Source organism: Elaeis guineensis, chromosome 9, assembly GCF_000442705.2.
Source record: "Elaeis guineensis isolate ETL-2024a chromosome 9, EG11, whole genome shotgun sequence".
Lineage (NCBI taxonomy): Eukaryota > Viridiplantae > Streptophyta > Magnoliopsida > Arecales > Arecaceae > Elaeis > Elaeis guineensis.
The window spans coordinates 4,030,317-4,052,608 of NC_026001.2; the positions used below are offsets into that span (position 1 = coordinate 4,030,317).

A 22,292-nucleotide genomic window follows, 5' to 3' on the forward strand; every position below is an offset into this window, starting at 1 on the left:
TGCATTCATCAATTAGTTGCCGTGAAGGATGAAGGTCACCCTATGTATTTTCTTGGCTTGGAGGTCGCACATTCTCCTCATGGATATTTGGTATATCAGATCAAATAACATCATGTTGGGATATTATCCATCTTGATATATTTAATGCAAATAGACCAAAGATCTTCACTAGAATCAGGAATCGAAGAGAGATATAATGCTTCTTAAAGTTGTGACGAATAAATGAGTGAAAGATCCATCCTGCATATATGTATGTATGTATGTATCTGTCTATCTATATATATATATATATATATATATATATGTGTGTGTGTGTGTGTGTGTGTGTGTGTGTGTGTGTGTGTGTGTGTGTGTATCTCGGTTTATATCTCGGTGTATCTGTTTTGATGAGATATATTGTCTTCGAGATGTGAGTGCTTTTTTAATATTTTTGTCTTGTACTCTGTAATTTCTAATCTTGAAGATAGTGAAAAAAATTTCTTTCTTTTTTCATGATTTTTTTCTTTAATTTAAAAGATTTTTCATGTAAATCTTGTGTTTGCATTGATTTTTCCTTTATTGGCGTCTTGCTACAACAGAAAGCTATTTCAACATGTACGTAAGGCGATAGACTTGATCAGTATTATGATCATGATGAGAGGCTAAAAGGTGAATACATAGTTAGCTGTAATTAGATCTAAATATGAAGAAGAATCAATCTTGCTACACCATGGGAAACCTATGTACAATAATATCGTAGAAAGTTTCCTAAAAAAAAAATAGAGTAGCAAAGGGAAAATGATAAGCAATCTTACACAGCATTGTATCTCTAGAAAATGTTACTCTTTTTTTTTTGGCTGGACGACACCATTTCTATTAGGGAGGAATAGGATGACTTTGCCCACAGTTGACCGTGAAGCTACCGAGCTTGCATGAGCATTGAAAAAAAAAAAATGGAAAGAGAAGCATCTGTAAATTAAATGAACTCAAGATTCTGTGCGCACTTTGCATTATAGAGTGATGTATAATACTTAATGATTGTCACCAGAGGATGGACAACTACCAATAATGATATAGACCATCTAATGATAGCTGTCTGTCTTTATGATCGGATGATTTAGTAGTTGTCAAATGCTATACAGTATTGTATTATTCTACCAAAAGAAATAAGGAAAAATTACACAGACACCTTCTCAAATTTATCTCAATTTCATTTATATTCTCTCAAATTTAAAACATCTCAATTAAACCCTCCAAATTATCAAAGTATATCAATTTACCCCTTCTGTCCATCTCCGACGAATACTATCATATGACCCGTACGTGATGTCCAACTTTTTTGAAATGACAAAATTGCCTTTGATTTCAATTTGGCTGTCAAATGAAAAGGAAAATATCTCACAGAAAGAGGAAACCTAGGTGGTCAGCTATTTCCCTCTGCCTTCTCTTGCCTCCCCTCTTCTTTTCCTCCTTCCTCTTCCTCTCCTCCCTTCTCCTCCGCTCTCCAATTCCCCACCCGGAGAACCTCTCTCTCTTGCTCTTGCTCCCTCGGGATGCCGGCACCAGCCAAGCCTTTGATTCAAAAAGCTCTCTTTTTTAGCAAGGTAAGAGATGAGGATGAGGGGCGACTCATCTACCCTGGCTGCAGAGTCTTCATGCAGGACTCCGACCCCAATCTCCTCGACTATTACTAGAAACACGTCGCTCGGGTTCAAAAAGAAATAAAAAATGGTTCTATCAATCTTTTGTCCGAATCCGATGAAATCCTCAAAAAAGAAGAGAGTTCGGTATATGGAACGAAAGAAAAGTTCATCGCCATTAACTTATTTCATTCTCCATAACCAAAAGCCATTTTTCCTAAAACAGCAAACATAAAGATGAAAGAAAATGCTTAGGCACCAGGGAAACACGAAGAAAGAAAAAATAATGGGATTGTAGGGCTGAAACAATCAAGTAAAAAGAAATTCTTTTCACTTGGGAAGGATGTATCTTCAATAAAATAAAGGAGAAGATATCCCGCCATGACCCCCGATCCAAATATATATAGGTAACCAATTACTATCATCGAGAAGCTAGACCAAAAGCAAAAAAAAAAATCACTGGTCATGTCTCAGTTAGCAATTAATTATTGTTGATCGATAAAATTATCAAGGAATTTCAAACCTTCTGTAGTTTTGACGCTCGAAAAGAATGCTGCTGTTAGAAAAGCAAGCACAATCTGCAAGTTTATAGAAATAAAACAGAATACAAACTATATACTGTAGTCATTCAGCGTACAGAATTTTAAGCCTGCATAGAACGAACCTTGCCAATTAACTAGTTGATTGAAAATGGCCTTCTCTCCAGGCAGTTCACTAACTATCATCTTACTTATTACAGAGCCAAGTATGTACAAAAGATAACACAAAAGCTGAGGATAGGAAAAGGAAGTAAACATAAGAAATGATCCAATAAGGACCATCTCCAAGCCCAAGCATTTTCATCATTATTCTTAGTTTATGTTGCTTCTCATAAACCAGATAAATTAACATGACTGGAAATAGCAGTTCCACGATCCACTAAAAGAAAACGGCACTAAGAAGAGAACAAATCAAGTGAAAGCTGATTAACTGGTTTAGGCATTTCCTCAGTAAACTCCAACTGCATCTTCACATCTGCACCTTTTACGAACTGGAGGTAGGAATTTGAAACATCCCATGATTTCATTCTTCACTCAAAAATTAAACATATTTCATTCTCATATATTAAGCCATAGAAGCAGAGTAATTTCTTAATCTCATCAAAAAGGACATCAAGAACTCTTCTGCATCTATCTCTTGTCTAAAATATAGGTGGGAGGAAAAGAAATCCAGACGTCAAAAATTCATTTTTTGTCATTGTCATTTTTTGTCATTTTCAGTAAAAGTCTGAACTTTCTCTGTTTTGATTAACATTTTTTTAAAAAAATCATAGTTTTTGGTAAATCCTATTCATCCAATTCCCATCTCTAAGTTTTTTCTTTGTTTTCTGTGAATAGTGTGAATCAAAAATTTTTTTTTTTTTGCCTGAAGTTTAGAATCCCATGAGACGGTGTCCGCCTGCATCCAGTCGTCATGAGGAGATGGAAAGGACTACCGATAAGCACCGGCCATCCTGTCTCTGCTTCTTAGCTACATTAGCTGCCATGTTCTGGGTCTTGATCTTCTACTTCCATTTCGCGATGCTTAGTCTACATTAGCTGCCATGTTCTGGGTCTTGATCTTCTACTTTCATTTCACGATGCTTAGTGATAACCCCATCAATCTGCCGGAATGACCTGCCAGCTTCCACCATAACATCTCGGTCCAGGATGCTGCCTCTCTTGATCTAGTGGAGTGGCTCATGAAGAGGCCTGAGTGGAGCGTGATGGGAGAGATGGACCACTTCTTGGTGGCGGGGAGGATTACATGGGATTTTAGGAGACTAACAGATTCTGAATCAGATTGGGGAAACAAGCTTCTCTAAGATTGGGCGAACAAGCTTCTCTTAGAGGGATGGAGGTCATTGCCGGAATCTCATCAGAGAACAATCGCCGGAAGCAAGGGATGCAAAACAACATATGTTGAATAGAGAAGATCGGCATCGTAACAGATTTTGAAGAGAGGGATAGGTATTTTTATTTTTTCGAAGGGTAATATAACAGCATTATCACTTAAATGGATGGAAGGGGCACGTTGATATATTTCGATAATTTGGAGGGTCTAATTGAGATATTTTAAACTTGATGGGGTATAAGAAAAATTGAGATAAACTTGAGAGGGTGTCTGTATAATTTTTCATGTTGTTTCATCAAGAGCCACGATATACCGCACCAATCCAGTCACTGGTTCATTCACTATCCTATATATGTAGCAAGAGAGGAATTGATGACCGTGTGAATCAAAGCACCGCTCTGGAATATCATTTTTCTTGGACTATATGCCAATAAGCAAAATATCAATTAGGAATAACTCATTATCCGACTTTAGCTCCATTAATTCAAACGAGAGTCTAGCTGAAGCGTGACAGAGGGGGAATTGCAGGTGGCTTCTAGATGCAGAAAAACCATGCAATCAAATTAATGCTGCTTCAATTTGCTGATAAACATGACATTCCCAAGCAATTGCCTGCCTGGGACACGGTCAAGAACAGGCAGATTCTTGCGCTAGCGTGTAACAAGCTGGCTCAGAAGCTTTTATCGGTAACAGGTGATCAACAATCAAGAGATCATGAGACCAGCTAATACTGGAGTAATAAGGTTGAGTGGGGGCAAAGCGTCAGCACTTGCACTCTCAAAATAAAGAACGTGAGCTCACCAGCTTCAATCACGCAGTCGATGTGTTTACATTGGGTCAACCCAAGGAATGTCATTATCATTGCTGAGTCGGCTTAGGGTTGTATTCTTCTTGCGAAAGAATGAACCACGTTCTCACGCGTTGCACAATCGCAAAGTACTCCAAACTTTTCATTCATCAGCCTGCACAGATCTCAAAGTGGCCAATGCGCGATCCAACGATTGAAGTGATGAAAGAAGTTGAATCATTATTTCGCGCGAAAGATACAACCCGAACCCTACCGAGTCATTTGCAGTACCGCTGTGTTTATTTTGGGACAGCCTGTTGCTGTTTACTTCGGGTCAACCCAATGAATCTCTCCTTTTGTTGCTTCGACATTACCAGTTCCTGTTTTCCCTCTCAATTACATGCAATCAGTCCACAAAAGTATTTATAGAGCACAAGATATTAGCAAGTCCTTGCAATCTTTTCTTGGTCATTTTCTCTAATGGCTTCAGCAATATCCTACATCCTGTTCCTCTCGATCTTCTCATCAGCGTTTGCACTGGGAAAAGCTCAACCAAGGCAGTCCAACATAAGCTTGGACACCTCTCTCCGTCCCACGGCCAACCCTACATCATGGCAGTCACCAAATGGGCGTTTCGCCTTCGGATTCTACCCAGAAGGCACGGGCTTCTCCATTGGAATATGGCTCGTGGCATCTCCTGAAAACTCCACTGTTATATGGACAGCAGACCGAGATGAACCACCGGTGACCAAAGATGCTGTATTGAAGTTAACTAATGAAGGGCTCAAGCTCCTCCTCCAACACTCAGAAGGGAGGCTCATCTCCAACCTTTCCACAGGCAACGATGCTTCCTCTGCTTCCATGCTCGATTCCGGGAACTTCGTCATCTGTGACTCTAACTTTAATGTCATATGGGAAACCTTTGACAATCCAACTGACACAATCATGGCAGGTCAAGTGCTGCTCGCTGGATCTGAGCTCGTTTCCAGCCTATCAGGAACCAACCACTCGAGCGGGAACTTTCATCTCATCATGCAAAAAGATGGGAATCTCGTTCTGTATCCTGTGGCATCACCAGACACTCCAGGGGATGCTTACTGGGCCTCCGGAACAAACGGAGATGGCTCCCTGAGCTTATATCTGGATGATAAAGGTTGGCTGTACCTGCACCTCGGCAATGTCACATCCAATCTAACGAGCGGCTACCGGTACGGGACACCACTAGTATACCGTGCAACGCTTGGTGTGGATGGGATCTTCCGGCTATATTCTCACGATCTCGAGTTAAACACACAGCAGGTATTGAAGGAATTCCCAGAAGTAACAGATCCGTGTGAGGTCCAGGGAACCTGTGGCCTGAACAGCTACTGCACTTCCGCAAATGGACAAGTGGTATGCATGTGTCTGCCTGGTTTCGATTATCTTGATACTAACAGGACATCGAGCGGATGCAGAAGAAACATCACGACCGCTGCAGGTTGCTACTTGGGCAATGATAACATGACATACATGTCCACTCTGGAGAGTGTAATTTGGATGGTCGATCCCTACGGTGCACCCTTGTCTGTGACAAGCAAGGAAGATTGCGGAGAAGAATGTTTGAAAGATTGCAATTGTGATGCCGCTCTGTTTTCCGACAATACGTGCAGGAAACTGGTGTTTCCATTGAGATATGGGAAAACAGATGACTCCACCACGACATTCATCAAGCTGGTTAACATAAGCGCTGGAGGAACGCCTGTTAGTAGCCAAGCAGAAAGCCCTGCTGCAGCTCCCGTTACTACGATCAGGCGAAAGTTTAGCGCTAAGATTTTGACTGTGTCAGCAGCTATTATTGCTTGTATAATTTCTTCCTTGGCTGCTTTAATTTTCTTCTTTCATAGGTATCGAGCCGGAAGGTACAGAAGGTTGTGGAGAAATAAAGAGCCAGCTCTGGTGGACGAAATAGCACCCAGACCTTTTTCCTACCATGAGTTGAGGGAAGCGACCGATGGTTTCAAGGAAGAGATAGGTAAGGGAGCCTTTGGAACTGTCTTTAAGGGGACCTTGCATTGTGGTCAAAGAATATTAGCTGTGAAAAAACTTGAGAAGGTGGTGGATGAGGGAGAAAGAGAGTTCCGAACAGAGATGAGGACAATTGGAAGAACTCACCACAAGAACTTGGTAAGACTGCTTGGCTTCTGTGATGAAGGTACTAACAGGCTCTTAGTCTATGAATACATGAGCAACGGATCGCTTGCAGACCTCATCTTTAAGGCTGACGGACACCCAGGTTGGGATGAGCGGGTAAGGATTGTGTTAGATATAGCTAGAGGAATCCATTATCTGCATGAGGAGTGTGAAACTCGTATCATACATTGTGACATAAAACCTCAAAACATACTGATGGATGATAATTGGACAGCAAAGATATCAGATTTTGGGTTAGCAAAGTTGTTGATGCCAAGTGAGACCAGAACATTTACAGGCATTAGAGGGACAAGGGGTTACCTTGCACCAGAATGGCACAAGAATGTGGCGATAACGGTGAAGGCAGATGTCTACAGCTTTGGCATTGTATTGCTCGAAATCGTATGCTGCAGGAAAAATATGGAATTGAAAGCTGAAGAAGATGCAATTATTCTTCTGGACTGGGTCCATAACTGCTTTATGGATGGAGAGTTGGAGAAGCTTGTGCCTGATGAGGTAGATATGACAGAGTTGAATAGGCTTGTGAAAGTGGGGCTCTGGTGTACTCAGTCGGAACCCGGTTCTCGGCCTAGCATGAAGAATGTGGTGACGATGCTGGAAACGAACGTGGACATATCCCTTCCTCATCCACCTGGATTTAGTTCCTGATCTGCGAGTGTCGTCAAGCCATTCTAAAGTCCCACTTGATAGCTATGGTGCTTTCTCCATTCAAAAAAGATAGGTATATATGGTGATTTCCATTTCGAATAAAACAAGATTCACTCTTTGCATTTTTATATATTTTTGAATTTGGGAACCTAATGATGCAGTATACAATCTTTATGTTTGTAATAACCGTCTTACTTTATGGCAAAGATGATTAGTCGTTTCCATATTGCAAGTCATCTTTCAAGCATTTTACAATTTTACTCTTTTCTTGCGAGATTTTCTCATCAACTTAAGCCAACTTCAAGTGAGAGATGCATTCGGATATCCACAAGAAAACAATGTTATAGTAAGAATAAGAAAAGTAAAGCGGGATGCAACATAAAAAAAGAAAGATAAGTAGGGTAATCATTGAGAGAATTGACTAAGAAAGGCAACCAGTTAGAGACTGATACCATTTTGAGCATTTCTTGGTTCACTTTCTGCATTATCCTATCCAGCTATGGTGCTAGTGTGAATTATGATGAATTTGATCTGCCAGGTTACGATCAGTGTGTATTATATTTGCATTAAATAGGTCTAGGTGGTTTTCACCTCCACATGTAATTGTTGCAGAGCTCGAAGGGATTTTTTTTTTTTTGGTAAGTTAGCTCAAAGGGACTAAACATGTGGTTTTACGCTGCATACGAACCGTTTTTGCCCACATGGATATCTATATGAAAAAATAATTTGGCATTTTATTTTCGACTTGGAAACTTTGAAGTTGCCTACCAGCCACTATGAGAAGTTACTTCTCCCATTCTATTTAATAAAAACATGGATCTGAGGCAGACTTGGCGGGTTTGATAGCTGCAGTTATGGCTTTCTAAAGCTTCTTTACTTTTGGTGGGGTCTTTCTTTTTCTTTTTCTATAGTTTCTTTTTCTTTTCTTTTCTTTTTTCCTGTACTCTCATTCTTTTTAATAAATTTTGATGATTATTGTGCTAAAACACATTAATCTCTTTATATATATATAATACTTCTTTACTTAATTTCCTTGCATTTTAGAACCTGAAGATTCTCAAAACTCTTATTTAAGTTGTTCCGCCCTTTAAGGCATACAGGATACACCAGCTATTCATAGGGAGTTTATTTTAAAGTTCAATTAAGATCCAGAAATGTCTGGCATGCATCCACAGTTCTCTGATGTGAATCCTTTCTAGTTATCTTCCCTTGCTACTTTTTCTCAGTATTCCACTTCATTTTGATTCAGTTTTTATCTAATATAAGATCTTGAAATAAAAATGGAATCTCCCAGATTTTCAACTAACCCTATCTAATCCTCTAAGTATGCAATAATTTCTTCAATCTATAGAAACCTTTACAGTAAACTTTTCCTTCTCTGCCCTTGATTCTAAAGTCCTATTTTCCAATACATGTTATGATATTAAACTTGAAGTTCTTCGAATACTCAATTACCTTGCAAATCTTAAGAAAACTAGTCTGAGGCGACGTCATAAAGGCTTTGCCCAGTTTCTAAGTTATTACTTCGAATAAGACAAACATGAATAGAAGATTCTGGCTCACAAGTTTCAGTCTTGACCTGCAAGGTGTTAGAATTGACTGTCATAAGGTCCCCTTCTAAATGCATATGTGAAACCCTCAATATCAGCTGTGAATCAGCGGATACAGTTTGCATTAAAAATGGAAAGTAAAAATTTAAAACAAAATACTTCAGTACTTGCACTGGCATCTTCTTTGAAGGGAGATTTTGTGTCTAAAATTTGGATTTAGATGGATTCTCCTAAATCTTGTCTAACAGCAATTTCTATCACTAAACAATATATAAATCAAGTAAAAAACATTTTTAGCAAAACATTTTGTATAAAACTATGTTTCTGTGAAAGCAATTTTCATAAAATTGGCAATCATGTAGCACCTAATGTTAGAAGATAAAATCAAAGTGTCTCTCCCTCCACCTCCAACTTCTCTCTCATCATGATCCATCACAATAGTGATCAGCCATATATATATCTATAATGATTAACGAGCATTTCACATACTAGATGATTTTGTGGATGTAATTGGAATGTAGTTCCTTCTCAGCCTCTAGTTTTTCTCCCTAACATGACATTTTGCTGGTTAATGTGACCATATTTGGAAAATATATATAATTTTCTATAGCGATTAGCGCCCACAATAGCATGGAGGAGAGAAACCTCGTGTCTAGATCGATATAAAGATAAATCTAAACATATTAGGCTTGAGGTTTGAGGGTGACGCAATGATAATAATTACCTGATTTAACAAGGTTTTAGATGAAAGTACAGAGAAATGTTAAACCATCATTCAACAAACAGCTATATATTGAAAAAACACAACAAATTAACCTTGCACCATCCAAATTTACCATGAACGCATAAAATTTATAAAACCTTGTATGTCTATGTATAATTATTTAATCTCTATGAATGATTAACCTCAGCATTACTACATCAGCTGGAGTATTTAAATCTTTTCTAAAACAGAGGTCAACCAAGATCTCAGTTCAAATCTATACGGCCAACATTCAGCACCCCGACTACACGCCATAGGTCATTTGACCTTCACCAAACTTTCCAATATGAGGGACAGAGGGGGCGAGGAAAGAGAAAGAGAAGGAGATAAATATGTACACATGCTTGTCACATTCCTTCACATGGTGAGATCATAAGTTCCACATTCTTTCCAGTGGTGGGGCCCAGGAGGGTATTATCAACGGCAACGGGCAGTTGTGGATGTCTTTTTACTAGCACGTTCAGAGCCATAAAATTTCCAAACACCATCTAACCGCACTTACAGCGGTGCATGCTAAGCGCGTGACATGGTGAGAGGACAGGAGAAAAATACAGCAGCTAATACCTAGTTAGCTACATGATGGAGACAATATGGAGACAAGTTTGGCATCCATGTGTGTGGGACATATCCATTAAAATGAGGGCCTACAAGCAGGCAACACATAATTTGACTAGTAATAAAATGATGACGGAGGTTAAAACGAAGTACCTATGGCTACTCCTCGAGAAAACCTACGCACAAAAACAGAATAGAAGAGTTTCCTTAAAAGAAAGAATATAGACCTTATCAGGAAAAAAAAAAAAAAAAGTAGCAAATGAAAAATAATAAGCGAGCTATCTATATTTGAAAAATGTAAATTTTTTTTTTTTTTAGCCAGAAGATTCCAAATCTATTAGGAGTGAATAGAATAATTTGTCAGAAAATTTTTATTTTTTTGAGTAAATATTTCTTAGATAATATTTAAATAAAAAATAATTTATTTATATTATTTTATATATTAAAAAAGGTTTCGAAATCTATTATCCATATTTTTTTGCATTACTAATTTTTTGAACAAATTTCTAAGATCTATCCATATTTCTCATAATTTTTTATATTACATAAATATATTTATTATATATTATAATTTATATTATATTATATTATATATAATATATAATATTATTATATATTATATTATAATGATTAATTATGTTATTATAATATATTCATTATAATAACATAATAATATATCATATTAGAATAATAGCACAGTGCATTATATTATAATATTATATAAAAATATTATATTATATATTAATATATTAGATTATATTATATATAATGTAATATATGATAATATATAATATATTATATTATAATATAATTATATTATGTTATAATAATAATATTATTATTATTATATGATTAGAGATATTTAAGAACAAAATAAAAATTTATTTTTTCAGCTGATGGAAAGATAACAGATCCGCCTCCTAGATGATAAGTCTTTCCTTTCATTTTATAAGTGAATGACGTTCATGGAATATTAAGAACATGAATAAATTGATTAAGGAAAAAATTATTAAATTTTATCTATAATATTTATCTATCAAAGAATAGAATCCTGCAATTCGAAGAAAAAGAATAAAATTGATGGCACCGAGACCTAAAGGATCATTCAGAGAGGTCGAATGATTTTTGTATTATTCTCGCAAAAGAAAGAACGGTTGTTGTATTAAGAGCTACCGTATGCAAGACCATTCAATTCACCGGTCTATTCAGTCTTCGGCGTGGCAAGAGGGGATTTGATGACTGTGAATCACTGGCCACCATGTGAGCACCACTCTGGAGTAGCATTTATCTTTTATTAAAATCTAATAAGCAAAATATAGATCAGCAATCGCTCATATTATCACACTTCAGCTCCATTAATTCAAATGAGTCCCCAGCGGAAGCGGGAGAAATGAGGAACTGCAGTTGGCTTTCTAGATGCAGGAATTCCATGCAATCAAATTAATGCTGCTTCAATTTATATATAATTTTTGTTATATCCCGAACCCAATATTCAGATCGGATATGTAATGGTCACACACTCCTTAGAGCAAGTCCTAAAAAATATACAAGACCAAAAATAATTTCTTACAACCTCAACATCCATAATATCTAATTTCAATAATAACTTATAAAACTTGCATAATTACAATTGAAATTCTTTCAATCTTCTGATCAGATATTATGACATTCTATCTATTCATCTGCTCATCCGCAATTCAAACCATAGCCAATCATGAGCGTCCTGTATCTCTGAGAAGAAAAAGAAAGATGAAGGGGTGTGAGCTTTACAGCCCAGTAAGAATTTTCATATCACACTGATATAATAATATAATCTGAAAATAAAAATAAATAATAAAATATAAAATTTCATATTTAATATCCTGAATAATATAAATATCTATAAATTATCTGTCTTGTCAAAAGAAATACATCATCATATGTTAATAGGTGAAATACTTTTGTTCAACAATTGTTTTATGTCTTATCTTTCATTTCTCTTTTCATAATCACATGATTTTTAATCCTTTTTTTCTGGCTCAGGACTAACCAAGTCTATACCTCAGTCATCATCCGAATTAATTTTCACTTAAAAGCCTTTCAAGGCTGTCCCAGGATGAGCTTCTGGCCGGCTGTCCCACGTATGAAAGTCCGTGAGAGGCTGTCCCAGGCATAAGCTCCTGACGGGTTGTCCCAAGCATGAGCTCCTGGTCGACTAATCCACCTATAAGCCAGTGGGGGCTATCCCAGGCATAAGCTCCTGACGGACTGTTCTATGTGACAAGACTAGTCCATACCATATCTCTCTTTTTTATTTAATTATTATGTGTTGATTTCATCAAATCAATTCCGACTTATATTATGATCAATTTAGATATGTCATATCCATATAATCATGCCATCAATCTCTGATATATATATATTAACATAACATACTTATGCTCAAAATCAAATAACAGTATCTCAGATATAATAAATTCATCAATCTCAAATCCGATGATACAAAACCAATAATGTAAGACCAACAGTAAAATAGCATATATATAATGGTGATCATGTACAGGGATTCTTACCTTTATCGATGACTGATCCAAGCATAGAAATCAATATTCTTCTTTGATTTATAAATTTTAAAAATAAGATATTCCACTCGATATCTTATGCAAACAATCGTATCTCTTCATGATCCTGATCAAATATAAAAATCATATATAAAGAAATTATTGATAATCGATCCTAATAACATAAATCTAGGACTTCTCTTAAGATTATCTAAAATCGAGATTTGTCTAAGTATCTGCACCCTCCACTGGTCCACAAGACTTCTAAAGAGAAAAAATCCATGAAGAGAGGAAAAATTTTAGAGAGAAAAAGATAGAGAGAGAAAGTAGAAAGAGAAAATAGAGAGAGAAAATCTTTATATCCTTCAAATGAGGCAATCATGATCGAGATTATCAGAGATCATATCAAGAGGAGTCAATATAGATTAACTATTATCGATGTTATAAATTTCAAATAAGGACTAAGCTAGGATCCAATCTACTGCACAAATTTCGGAGCAATCTTTGATCATCATATTTTTGTCTCAAATTTATCTTAGGGTCTGTGATGCAATCAGAGAGGGAGAGAAAGATCCTAGAGAGACAAAATCCATAAAGAGAGAAAAAGCTCTAGAGAGAGAAAATAGAGAGAATCTAGAGAGAGAAATTGAAGAGAGAAAGGTAGAGAGAGGAGAGAGACAAAAGAGGGAGAGAGAGGAGAGAGAGAAAATTCTCTCTTTCTTTTTTTTTATTTTTTTTCTCTTTCTCTTTTTCTTTTTCTTTTTCTCTTTTTCTTTTTCTTTTTTTTCTTTTCTTCTTCTTCTTTCTTCTTCTTTTCTTTTCCTTCTTTTTGCGACCTCCCTTGGGCCGAAATAGGAGACGGGCTGAGGGGTTTGGACTTGGCTCCGGCAAGGGTGGTGGCTCGATCGGAGGTTCGGCTGCGACGGCCGACCACATAAGCTGACCGGAGACAAAGTTCGACCGGCAAGCTTTTCTTCTTTTTTTTTTATTTCTCGAAAAATAGGGGATCCATCCCCTTTCTTCATGATTTCTGGCCATTGACCATTCGCCAGCAGCCAAGCACTCAAGGAAAGAGAGAGAGAGATGGGGGTCCGATCTCGGGGATGAGATGCCGCAACCGACAGCACCGATGGCCGAAAAAGAGAAAAAAGTTCTAGCCGAACAAAGGTTTCATGATTCATAGAATTTATGACGATCCTGATGGCCAGCGAGGAGTCTAAAACCATGGAAAGAAAGAAAAGAGGGAAAGGAAGAAAGATTAGCCTTATCTGAACTCTGATGGCCTCTTCGACCTCCGATTTTCGACGAACACAAGAAGAGGGTGCCGCGGCTTTCAAGAAAAAAAGGAAAAGAATTGAGCTCAACAGTCGCCGGTGGAGGCTCCTGAGGGAGAGGGGAGTCTTATTTATAGAGGGCCCTAGAGTTTTAAGGATCCTAGAACTCTTCTCCGATCGGGATTCATCAGAGAAGAAGACTTCTATCGGGAGTCTTCTTCCCGTTCTATTTTTTTTTATATGGGCTTTGGGCTTCTTAGATTTTGGGCCTGGTCCAAAGCCCAAATGGGCCGGGTGTTGCATTCTCTTCTCTTCAAATAATTTCATCCTCGAAATTAAATTATGTCGTTTGAGATACATATTTCAAAGTATACATTCTTCATGTCATTCTTAAGCTTTTAATAGTCTGCCTTATATAATACTTGTTTCACAAGATTTTGATATAATAAAATTATGTGAGGTCTCAAACTCATTCTCTTTATACTGATTTTTTTTTTTTTGAAGAACAGTAACATTTTAGACTTGTATTAACATACCATAGTTATTTATCTAATACATTCCACTCAAAGTTCATAATTGTCTTAGACTACCTATGATATAAAAATAAAGAAAGGTCAAACATTGAACACTCTTCATAATCATCGATTTCTTTCTTCTTTTAACCTTCCAACAAATTTAATAGATAGACTTTCATCTTAAGAAAACCTCAATCTTCTATATCAGTTTGAGTAACAATATTAAATTTATAAAAATATGAGATCTATGTCAAGACATTCTAATAACAGAACTATCAAGCTATTAATAATAAACTTGAGATATCTAAGATTTTTTGGCATTATCTATAATGAAGCAACCTACTGACAAAAATTAATCGACTATGATCAGATTAGATCAAAATCTATAGCATCCTTTCATTATCAATAAAATTCTTCCTTATTTGTAACTAATGTATTCCATCATAATATCTTTTAAATCAAAAAATTAATATTTTTAATTAATTTAATCTATCACACTTTTGCTGTGCACTCTGATCTTAATTTATCAAATTATATAGATTTTTTGAAAGATAAGAATATCTTTATATGTTAGATCAATCATAGATAGATCCAACTTTCAAATTTTATATAAAACTTAAAGCAAAACTTTAAGTTTCTTTGTCATTACTATCTCTTAGGCATAATATAACAAAATTAAATCTTCATCCACTTCCTATATTTAAAATCATTACATAATCTTCATCACTCCTCAAGAATCCAATATGTCTAAAATTAATTTGAGTTAACCTTCGATTTACCTTACAATCATTTAAACAACTTTCAAACCAACTTTTTTTTACAAAAGAATTAACTCCAACTTGAATAAACTAGAAGAACTCAAGTCAATATCTTTATAAGTAGAATTAACTTGGTTATTTCTTGTAAATCTCCCTTCATCACAATCTTTAGCATCAATAGATAAATCTATACAAAATCTTGTCCCTTATATAAGTCATTCAAAATTTAACAATAACAATATATTTTAGTTCAACTCAGAAATCTGAATTCTGACTTGAATTACAGTCCACAATCTTCAATAATCATAAGAAAAAAAATATAAAAAATCTAATCCAAAGATAAAAATATAATTTATTAAAGATTTCATCATAACTTATATATCATACTAAAATAAATTTTCTTCTTCAATTTAACAACAATATCAAAATACCTTTGATCCACTTAAAAGCAAACTTTTGACTTGAAATTCAATGCAAGATGATATTTTGAATAATAAAAAATTTCATCAAGATGTATATCTCATATTCTTAAAATAAATTTCAAATATATTCTTCATTAAAAATTGAGTTTCATATATGACCTTCTATAGGTTCAATGCTCAAAATATTTTTTTCTCGTACGATGTAATTTTTTCTTAGACCACATCCTAACTAACTTCCTTCTGATAAGTCCAAAAATTTTATAATGCTCAAAAAATTAATATCAAAATCAAAAAAATTATCACAACCTTCATCGATATAAGTTTCGTATTCTAAAGTCATCGAGTATATCCAACATAACATACCAAGACCTCCTACTTCATTCTAGGTCAACACTTCCCGTACTCAGATCAACCCTACTAATTGAAATCTAAGATATAACTCATCAATTCTATTATAGATATTATATACTACTTATACATAAACTTCATCATAATATCTATTGATTCGAAATCTAATTAATGAATTATTTTTTTTTATGTCTATCATATTCTTTATGATCATAATCTAAGTTTAAATATCACTAAAATCATAATTACAAATAATTATAATCTTAAGCTCAAATACGACTTAAATCATATTCTCTAGTGATCATAACCTAAACTCTAATATCATTCTATTACATCCTTAATGATCATAATCTTAAACTCTGATATTATCTATCATACTCTATTGATTATAATCCCAAAATTTTGATATCACTTATGTGACAATCCCTAGTGACCTTAAACCTGGGCTCTAGTACTGTTCTGTCATATTCTAATCACTTGTATCATTGTCTCCAAATGAAAATAACCTAAACTCTAAGCTCAGATACCACTCTATCACATCCTTGTTGGAAAATTCAGTACAGGGGTAAAATGATAATTTTAAAACTTTTTCAAAATCACTATTTTACAGCAGAAATTATTAATTAATCTAATTAATTAATAAAAATTTATTCTATACTAAGATCTAAATATGATATATAGCATGCATGTATTTAAATTTGAAATTCGAATTTGAACAGTAAACACTTTACTGTAATGTGTTCAGAACACAATACCTTTGTGCGGATAGTAGATCACCGCAATCTGATCACCGTCGAGAGAATCTGATCGACACGATGCAGTCACACAGTGTGTCTGGCTTCTGCAGATCATCCACACGAAACTCCCGATCTGATCGACTCCTCACGAGTGCTAGCTTGTTGTAGAGCCCTTTCGACGGCCGATGCTGATCGAACTCCTTCGATCGATGTCTATCGATTCTTTGGATACTTCGAATCATCAGCAGATGTGCTTGAGAGGATGTTGAAGATCTTCCTAAAATTTGGTAGGCTCACGACACTCATAGCTCACCTTCTCACTTTCCGAACTCCAGACAGAAACCCTGAAGAACTCACTGAAACCCTGCGCACACTTTTTCTTTCTTTTCTTTCTTTTTCTCTCGGAAGGATATAGACCTTCACCTTGCACACAAGGATTCCTCACGCCTAGATTTTCTCTCCAAAATTTTTCTTACACACGCCCCACTCTTTTCCTTCTTTTAAAACAACAATCAAGGTCTTATCCACGTGAGAGGATAAAGATGAGTAATTGCACATTTGAATTCAAATCAAATTTTGAATTCAAATGGAAACTAAGTTATCCCTATCCACTAAGGGCGTGAGAAGAGGAGAGCATGGCTTAATTTGTGCATGAGTGATTTCATGAGAAATATTTTCTCGTGTAATAAATGGGACGGTAAAAGAGGATAAGGTCAAGGCGCTAAGATTGGTTGCTCATTCAAATTCAAACTTTATTTTGAATTTGAATGGCCAACCAATCATCCTTATCCACTCATTTGGTACATTAAAGTAGGGCGTGAGGAGGGCTTTGCGTGAGAAAAAATTTATGAGAACTTTCTTCTCGTGAATTCAAATGGGCACAGTGGAAGTGAGGTGGCGCAGGGAGAATAGGTCAAGGTGGTTTCATTATTTAAACCAACCTAATTGAACCAAATAAGTTAGGTCCAATTAAACTAATTTAAATCCAACTAAATTAGGCTTAATTAGGCTCAATAAAATCCTAATCAAATTAAGAATTGATTAAGCCCAACCCCTGATCAAATCAGGGACCAAACCATCTCGACAATTAGGTCAACTCTTAACCTAATCGGGTCAAACCCAACTGAATCCAATTCAATTCGACTTGATCTAAAAATAATTACTCAATCAAATTGAGTTAATTAGCGATCAAATCACTAATTAAATCTCTCATAAATATTGAGTCCAAATCTGATGGATAATCGGGCATCAGAATTCATCGATATGTAACCCTGATCGAAGAGTCCCAAACCAGTGGAACTCTTGATCTCGGTACCCAAAATGTGTGGGACTCGTGATCAGAGAATCCTGATTCTCGATCACAGAGTCTCAGACACATAGGACTCAAAGTCCACAAGTATTGGGACTCTTCATCAGCCATCAAATCAGATAGGAACCTCTAATGTGTGTGACCCCACAGGTTCGAACCTAAGCTGGTAGCATAGGAACCAATTCTTATACTAATCGAAGTGACCATCTAGCAATGGTACCCGACGATCGGATAGGTCAAATAGTTACAATCGCAACACTCAGAACCTACGTGAATATGGTTACTGTATAATTCATCCTTTTGACCTCTGTGTTTAGGACGACTCAGGGTTAAACTGTCAACCCTGATTAGATCATCCGAATCGTGCTCAACTCAAATAGTTCTGTGACTCCTCACAAAGACTATCCTGGTCAAGGTTTTGCTAAATTGAAGCATAACTGTACACAGCTCATGAACTGGAGTGGTCAATTCCATCTTGACACACGCACCGACAAGTCAAGTACTTGACTATACCCAGCAGCCTTCCATCACTGAATTAAAAATTCAGGTAGTCCAGTGCCGAAGTATAGTGAGTTGCTTGCAAGTCACTATGGCGGTCTCAGGTCGGAGGGATATTTATACCCATATTCCATCGGAGCAAATCTTGACAGCAGAAATAGCTCCGGAGTCGATCACGTTCAGTACAGATGCACCCTTATATCTCACCTGTATGCCATACCAGTGTCTCCACACTCATTGGTTAAGAGGACAACCAACCTATATGGCACACAACGACCTATGCTTGATAAACATTGTCATCCTTGGTAACAACGTATCATTTGATCGCGAACAGATTTAAGGACTAAACGACAAATCCTCCTTTGTCGAGTCTAAATAGTCCTAAGGACTTCACCACAACATAGGAGTTCATTAAAAGATGAAATATTTTGTGATGAAAAATATCAAAATAATTTTTATTAATTCATAATTCATGTACATATACAAAAATGAGCACAACCGTCAACAAGCAGACGATTGACTTTGGGACACTATTCCCAACAATCTTCCACTTGGCCTAAAGCCAATCGGTGCAGTATCTAATACCCATCTTCGACTTGTAGTTGTCGAACTCCTTCACCACAATGGCTTTAGTGAATGGATCGATGAGGTTCTTCTTTCCGTCGATCTTCTGAAGGTTGACGTCACCTCGATCCATAATTTTTTGGATGAGATGGTAGCAGCACAGAATATGCTTCATCCGCTGGTGTGCCTTGGGTTCCTTTGCCTGAGCAATGGCTCCAGAGCTGTTACAGTAGAGCAGAACTAGACCAACAAGGGAGGGTGCTACTCCGAGCTCGGTGATGAATTTTCTCAGCCACACCACTTCTTTGGTAGCATCTGATGCAGCGACATACTCCGCCTCACAAACTGAATCAGCCACTGTATGTTGCTTGGAACTCTTCCAGCAGATAACCCCACCATTAAGGGTAAAAATAAATCTCGACACACTTTTACTGTTATCATGATCAGACTGAAAATTAGAGTCTGTAAATCCTATAAGTCTCAAGTCCGATTCATCATAAACAAGCCACTGATCCTTAGTATTTCTTAAATACTTCAGGATGGTTTTAACAACCTTCCAGTGATTCTCTCCTGGATCAGATTGGTATCTACTCACTATCCCTAGTGAGTATGCTACATATGGTCGTGTACATGTCATGGCGTACATGATAGATCCCACTGTCGAAGCATATGGAATCCTACCCATATGCTCTCTCTCTTGAGGTGTTGTCGGACAATCCCTCTTCGAGATAGAAATTCCATGGCCTATCGGTAGATAGCCTTTCTTGAAATTCTCCATGCTGAACCTCTTCAGCATAGTATCTATGTACGTAGACTGGGATAAACCAAGTAACCATTTAGATCTATCTTTATAGATCCTCATCCTTAGGATGTAGGAAGCTTCTCCCAAATCCTTCATGGAGAACTGTGATGACAGCCAAATCTTTATTCCCTGTAATGCAGGGACATCATTTTCGATTAAAAGAATATCATCCACATACAATACAAGAAATACCACTACTAGACCATTAGCCCACTTATAAATGCAGGGCTCTTTTTCATTCTTAACGAAGCCATACGTCTTGATCGTCCTATCAAAACGTATATTCCAACTCTGGGATGCCTGCTTAAGTCCATAAATGGACCTCTATAGTCTGCACACCTTAGACTCATCAGTGGATGTGAATTCTTCCGATTGTATCATATACACCTCTTCATCCAGCTCTTCGTTTAGGAAATCTGTCTTCACATCCATTTGCCAGATTTTATAGTCCAGATGGGCAGCTATCGCAAGCATAATCCGAATGGATTTGAGCATTACCACAGGAGAAAATATCTCATCATAGTCTATACCATAACGTTGACGATATCCCTTGACAACCAGACAGACTTTATAGGTTTCCACCTTTCCGTCTGTGCCCCTCTTCCTCTTGAAGACCCACTTACACCCTATGGGTTTTACTCCTTCGGGTGGGTCAACCAATGTCCACACATCGTTGACCTTCATGGACTCCATTTTGAATTTTATGGTCTCTAGCCATTTCTCAGAGTCGGGTCTTTGCATTGCATCTATGTAGGTGATCGGATCCTCATCATTTTCATCAAGTTCGATAGGATCGTCATCCCGGATTAAGAAACTATAATATCTGTCCAGTTGACGTAGTACTCTACCAGATCGCCTTATGGGTGCTTGAACAATGGGCTCCGGATCTAATCTAATCAAATCCGATTCAGATTCAGCAACTTGTGTCGATTTTTTCACCTGTCGAACTTCGTCAAGTTCAACCTTAGAGGCAACAGTCTCTTCACCAAGGAACTCTTTTTTCAAAAAGATTGCCTTAAGACTGACAAACACCTTTTGCTCATCAGTCAGGTAGAAATAATATCCTTGGGTCTCTTTTGGGTATCCTATAAAATTACACTTGTCAGACCTAGGTCCTAGCTTGTCCGTAATTAAACGCTTAACATAAGTCGGACATCCTCAAATCCTAAGGTACGAGAGTACTGGCTTACGTCCTATCCATATCTCATATGGCGTTTTGGTTACAGACTTACTCAGAACTCTATTTAGAAGGTAACAAGCCGATTCGAGTGCATATCTCCAGAAGGAGATCGGCAGACTAGCAAATTCCATCATGGATCGAATCATGTCCAACAAGGTCCGATTCTTCCTTTCAGATATACCATTATGCTGTGGTGTTCCAGGAGGAGTCCATTGAGAGAGCATCCCATTCTCCCCAAGATATGTCAGAAACTCATTGGAAAGGTATTCACCTCCTTGATCAGATCGAAGAGTTTTAATACATTTCTCAGTTTATTTTTCTACCTCATTTCAGAATAGTTTGAACATTTCAAACGACTCCGACTTATGCTTCATTAAATAGACATACCCATACCTCGATAGGTCGTCTGTGAAGGTTATAAAGTAGAAATATCCACCTCTTACACTTGAGCTCATGGGTCCACATACATCAGAATGTACCAGACCTAAGAGTTCACTGGCTCGCTCATCTTTTCCAGTAAAAGGTGACTTGGTCATTTTACCAAGAAGACAGGACTCACGATTGGAAATGATTCACAATCACCTAGTTCAAGAATTTCTTCTTGAGCCAACCTGTTTATCCTGTTCTTATTGATATGACCTAGCCTACAGTGCCAAAGGTAGACTTCTGACACATTATCTATTCTAGGACGTTTACCGAAGGTTTGAATCACATTAACAGGTTGTGATAGAAAGTAAATTTTATTATAAAGTTATCCAATAAATATTGTAACACCATTCAAAATGATATTGTAAATATTTTTTTTTATTAAAAATTGATAACCATTCATGACCAAAAGGCCTACAGAAATAATATTTAATAAAAAGTTTGGATAATAGTGACATTCATTTAGAATTATATAAGTACCTTGCTTCTTCTTTGGCCTGTTCGGATCTAGTGAGGCAATGTATAGAGGACAGTTCCTCTTCCAGTGCCCCTGCTTCTTGCAAAAGAAGCATTCCGTCTGGCTCTGGTCGGACTTGTGCTTCTTGGTCTGACCCTGTGCAGACGTCCCAGCATGCAGCTGTACCTTCTTATTCTTCTTATTCTTGTTCTTCTTTCCTTTCTTAAAGGGTCGACGACCAGAAGAAGACCCTCCCACAACATTCACCGACTCCTTATGGAGCTGGTGATCCTTCTCAAAGTTCTGCAACAACCCCAACAAGCCGTGGTAGTTCACTGTAGGCTTTGTCATTAGAAAATGAGTAAGGAAGGGAAGGAAGGACTTGGACAGAGAATTAAGGATCGCATCCTTACCGAGCTGCTCGTGCAGGAAAAAACTCAGTTTACTTAGGCGCTCAATAATTTCGATCATGTACAGT

At 36.9% G+C, this 22,292-nt stretch overlaps 1 protein-coding gene across 1 annotated transcript; it reads left to right on the forward strand.

Annotated features, from left to right (window-relative positions):
- The first annotated feature begins 4,720 nt into the window (after positions 1-4,720).
- LOC105035528 (G-type lectin S-receptor-like serine/threonine-protein kinase LECRK2) lies at positions 4,721-7,301 on the forward strand. Its single transcript, XM_019847359.3, has one exon. The coding sequence runs from the start codon at positions 4,759-4,761 to the stop codon at positions 7,114-7,116; it is 2,358 nt and encodes a 785-aa protein (XP_019702918.2). The 5' UTR covers positions 4,721-4,758; the 3' UTR covers positions 7,117-7,301.
- Positions 7,302-22,292: the final 14,991 nt, after the last annotated feature.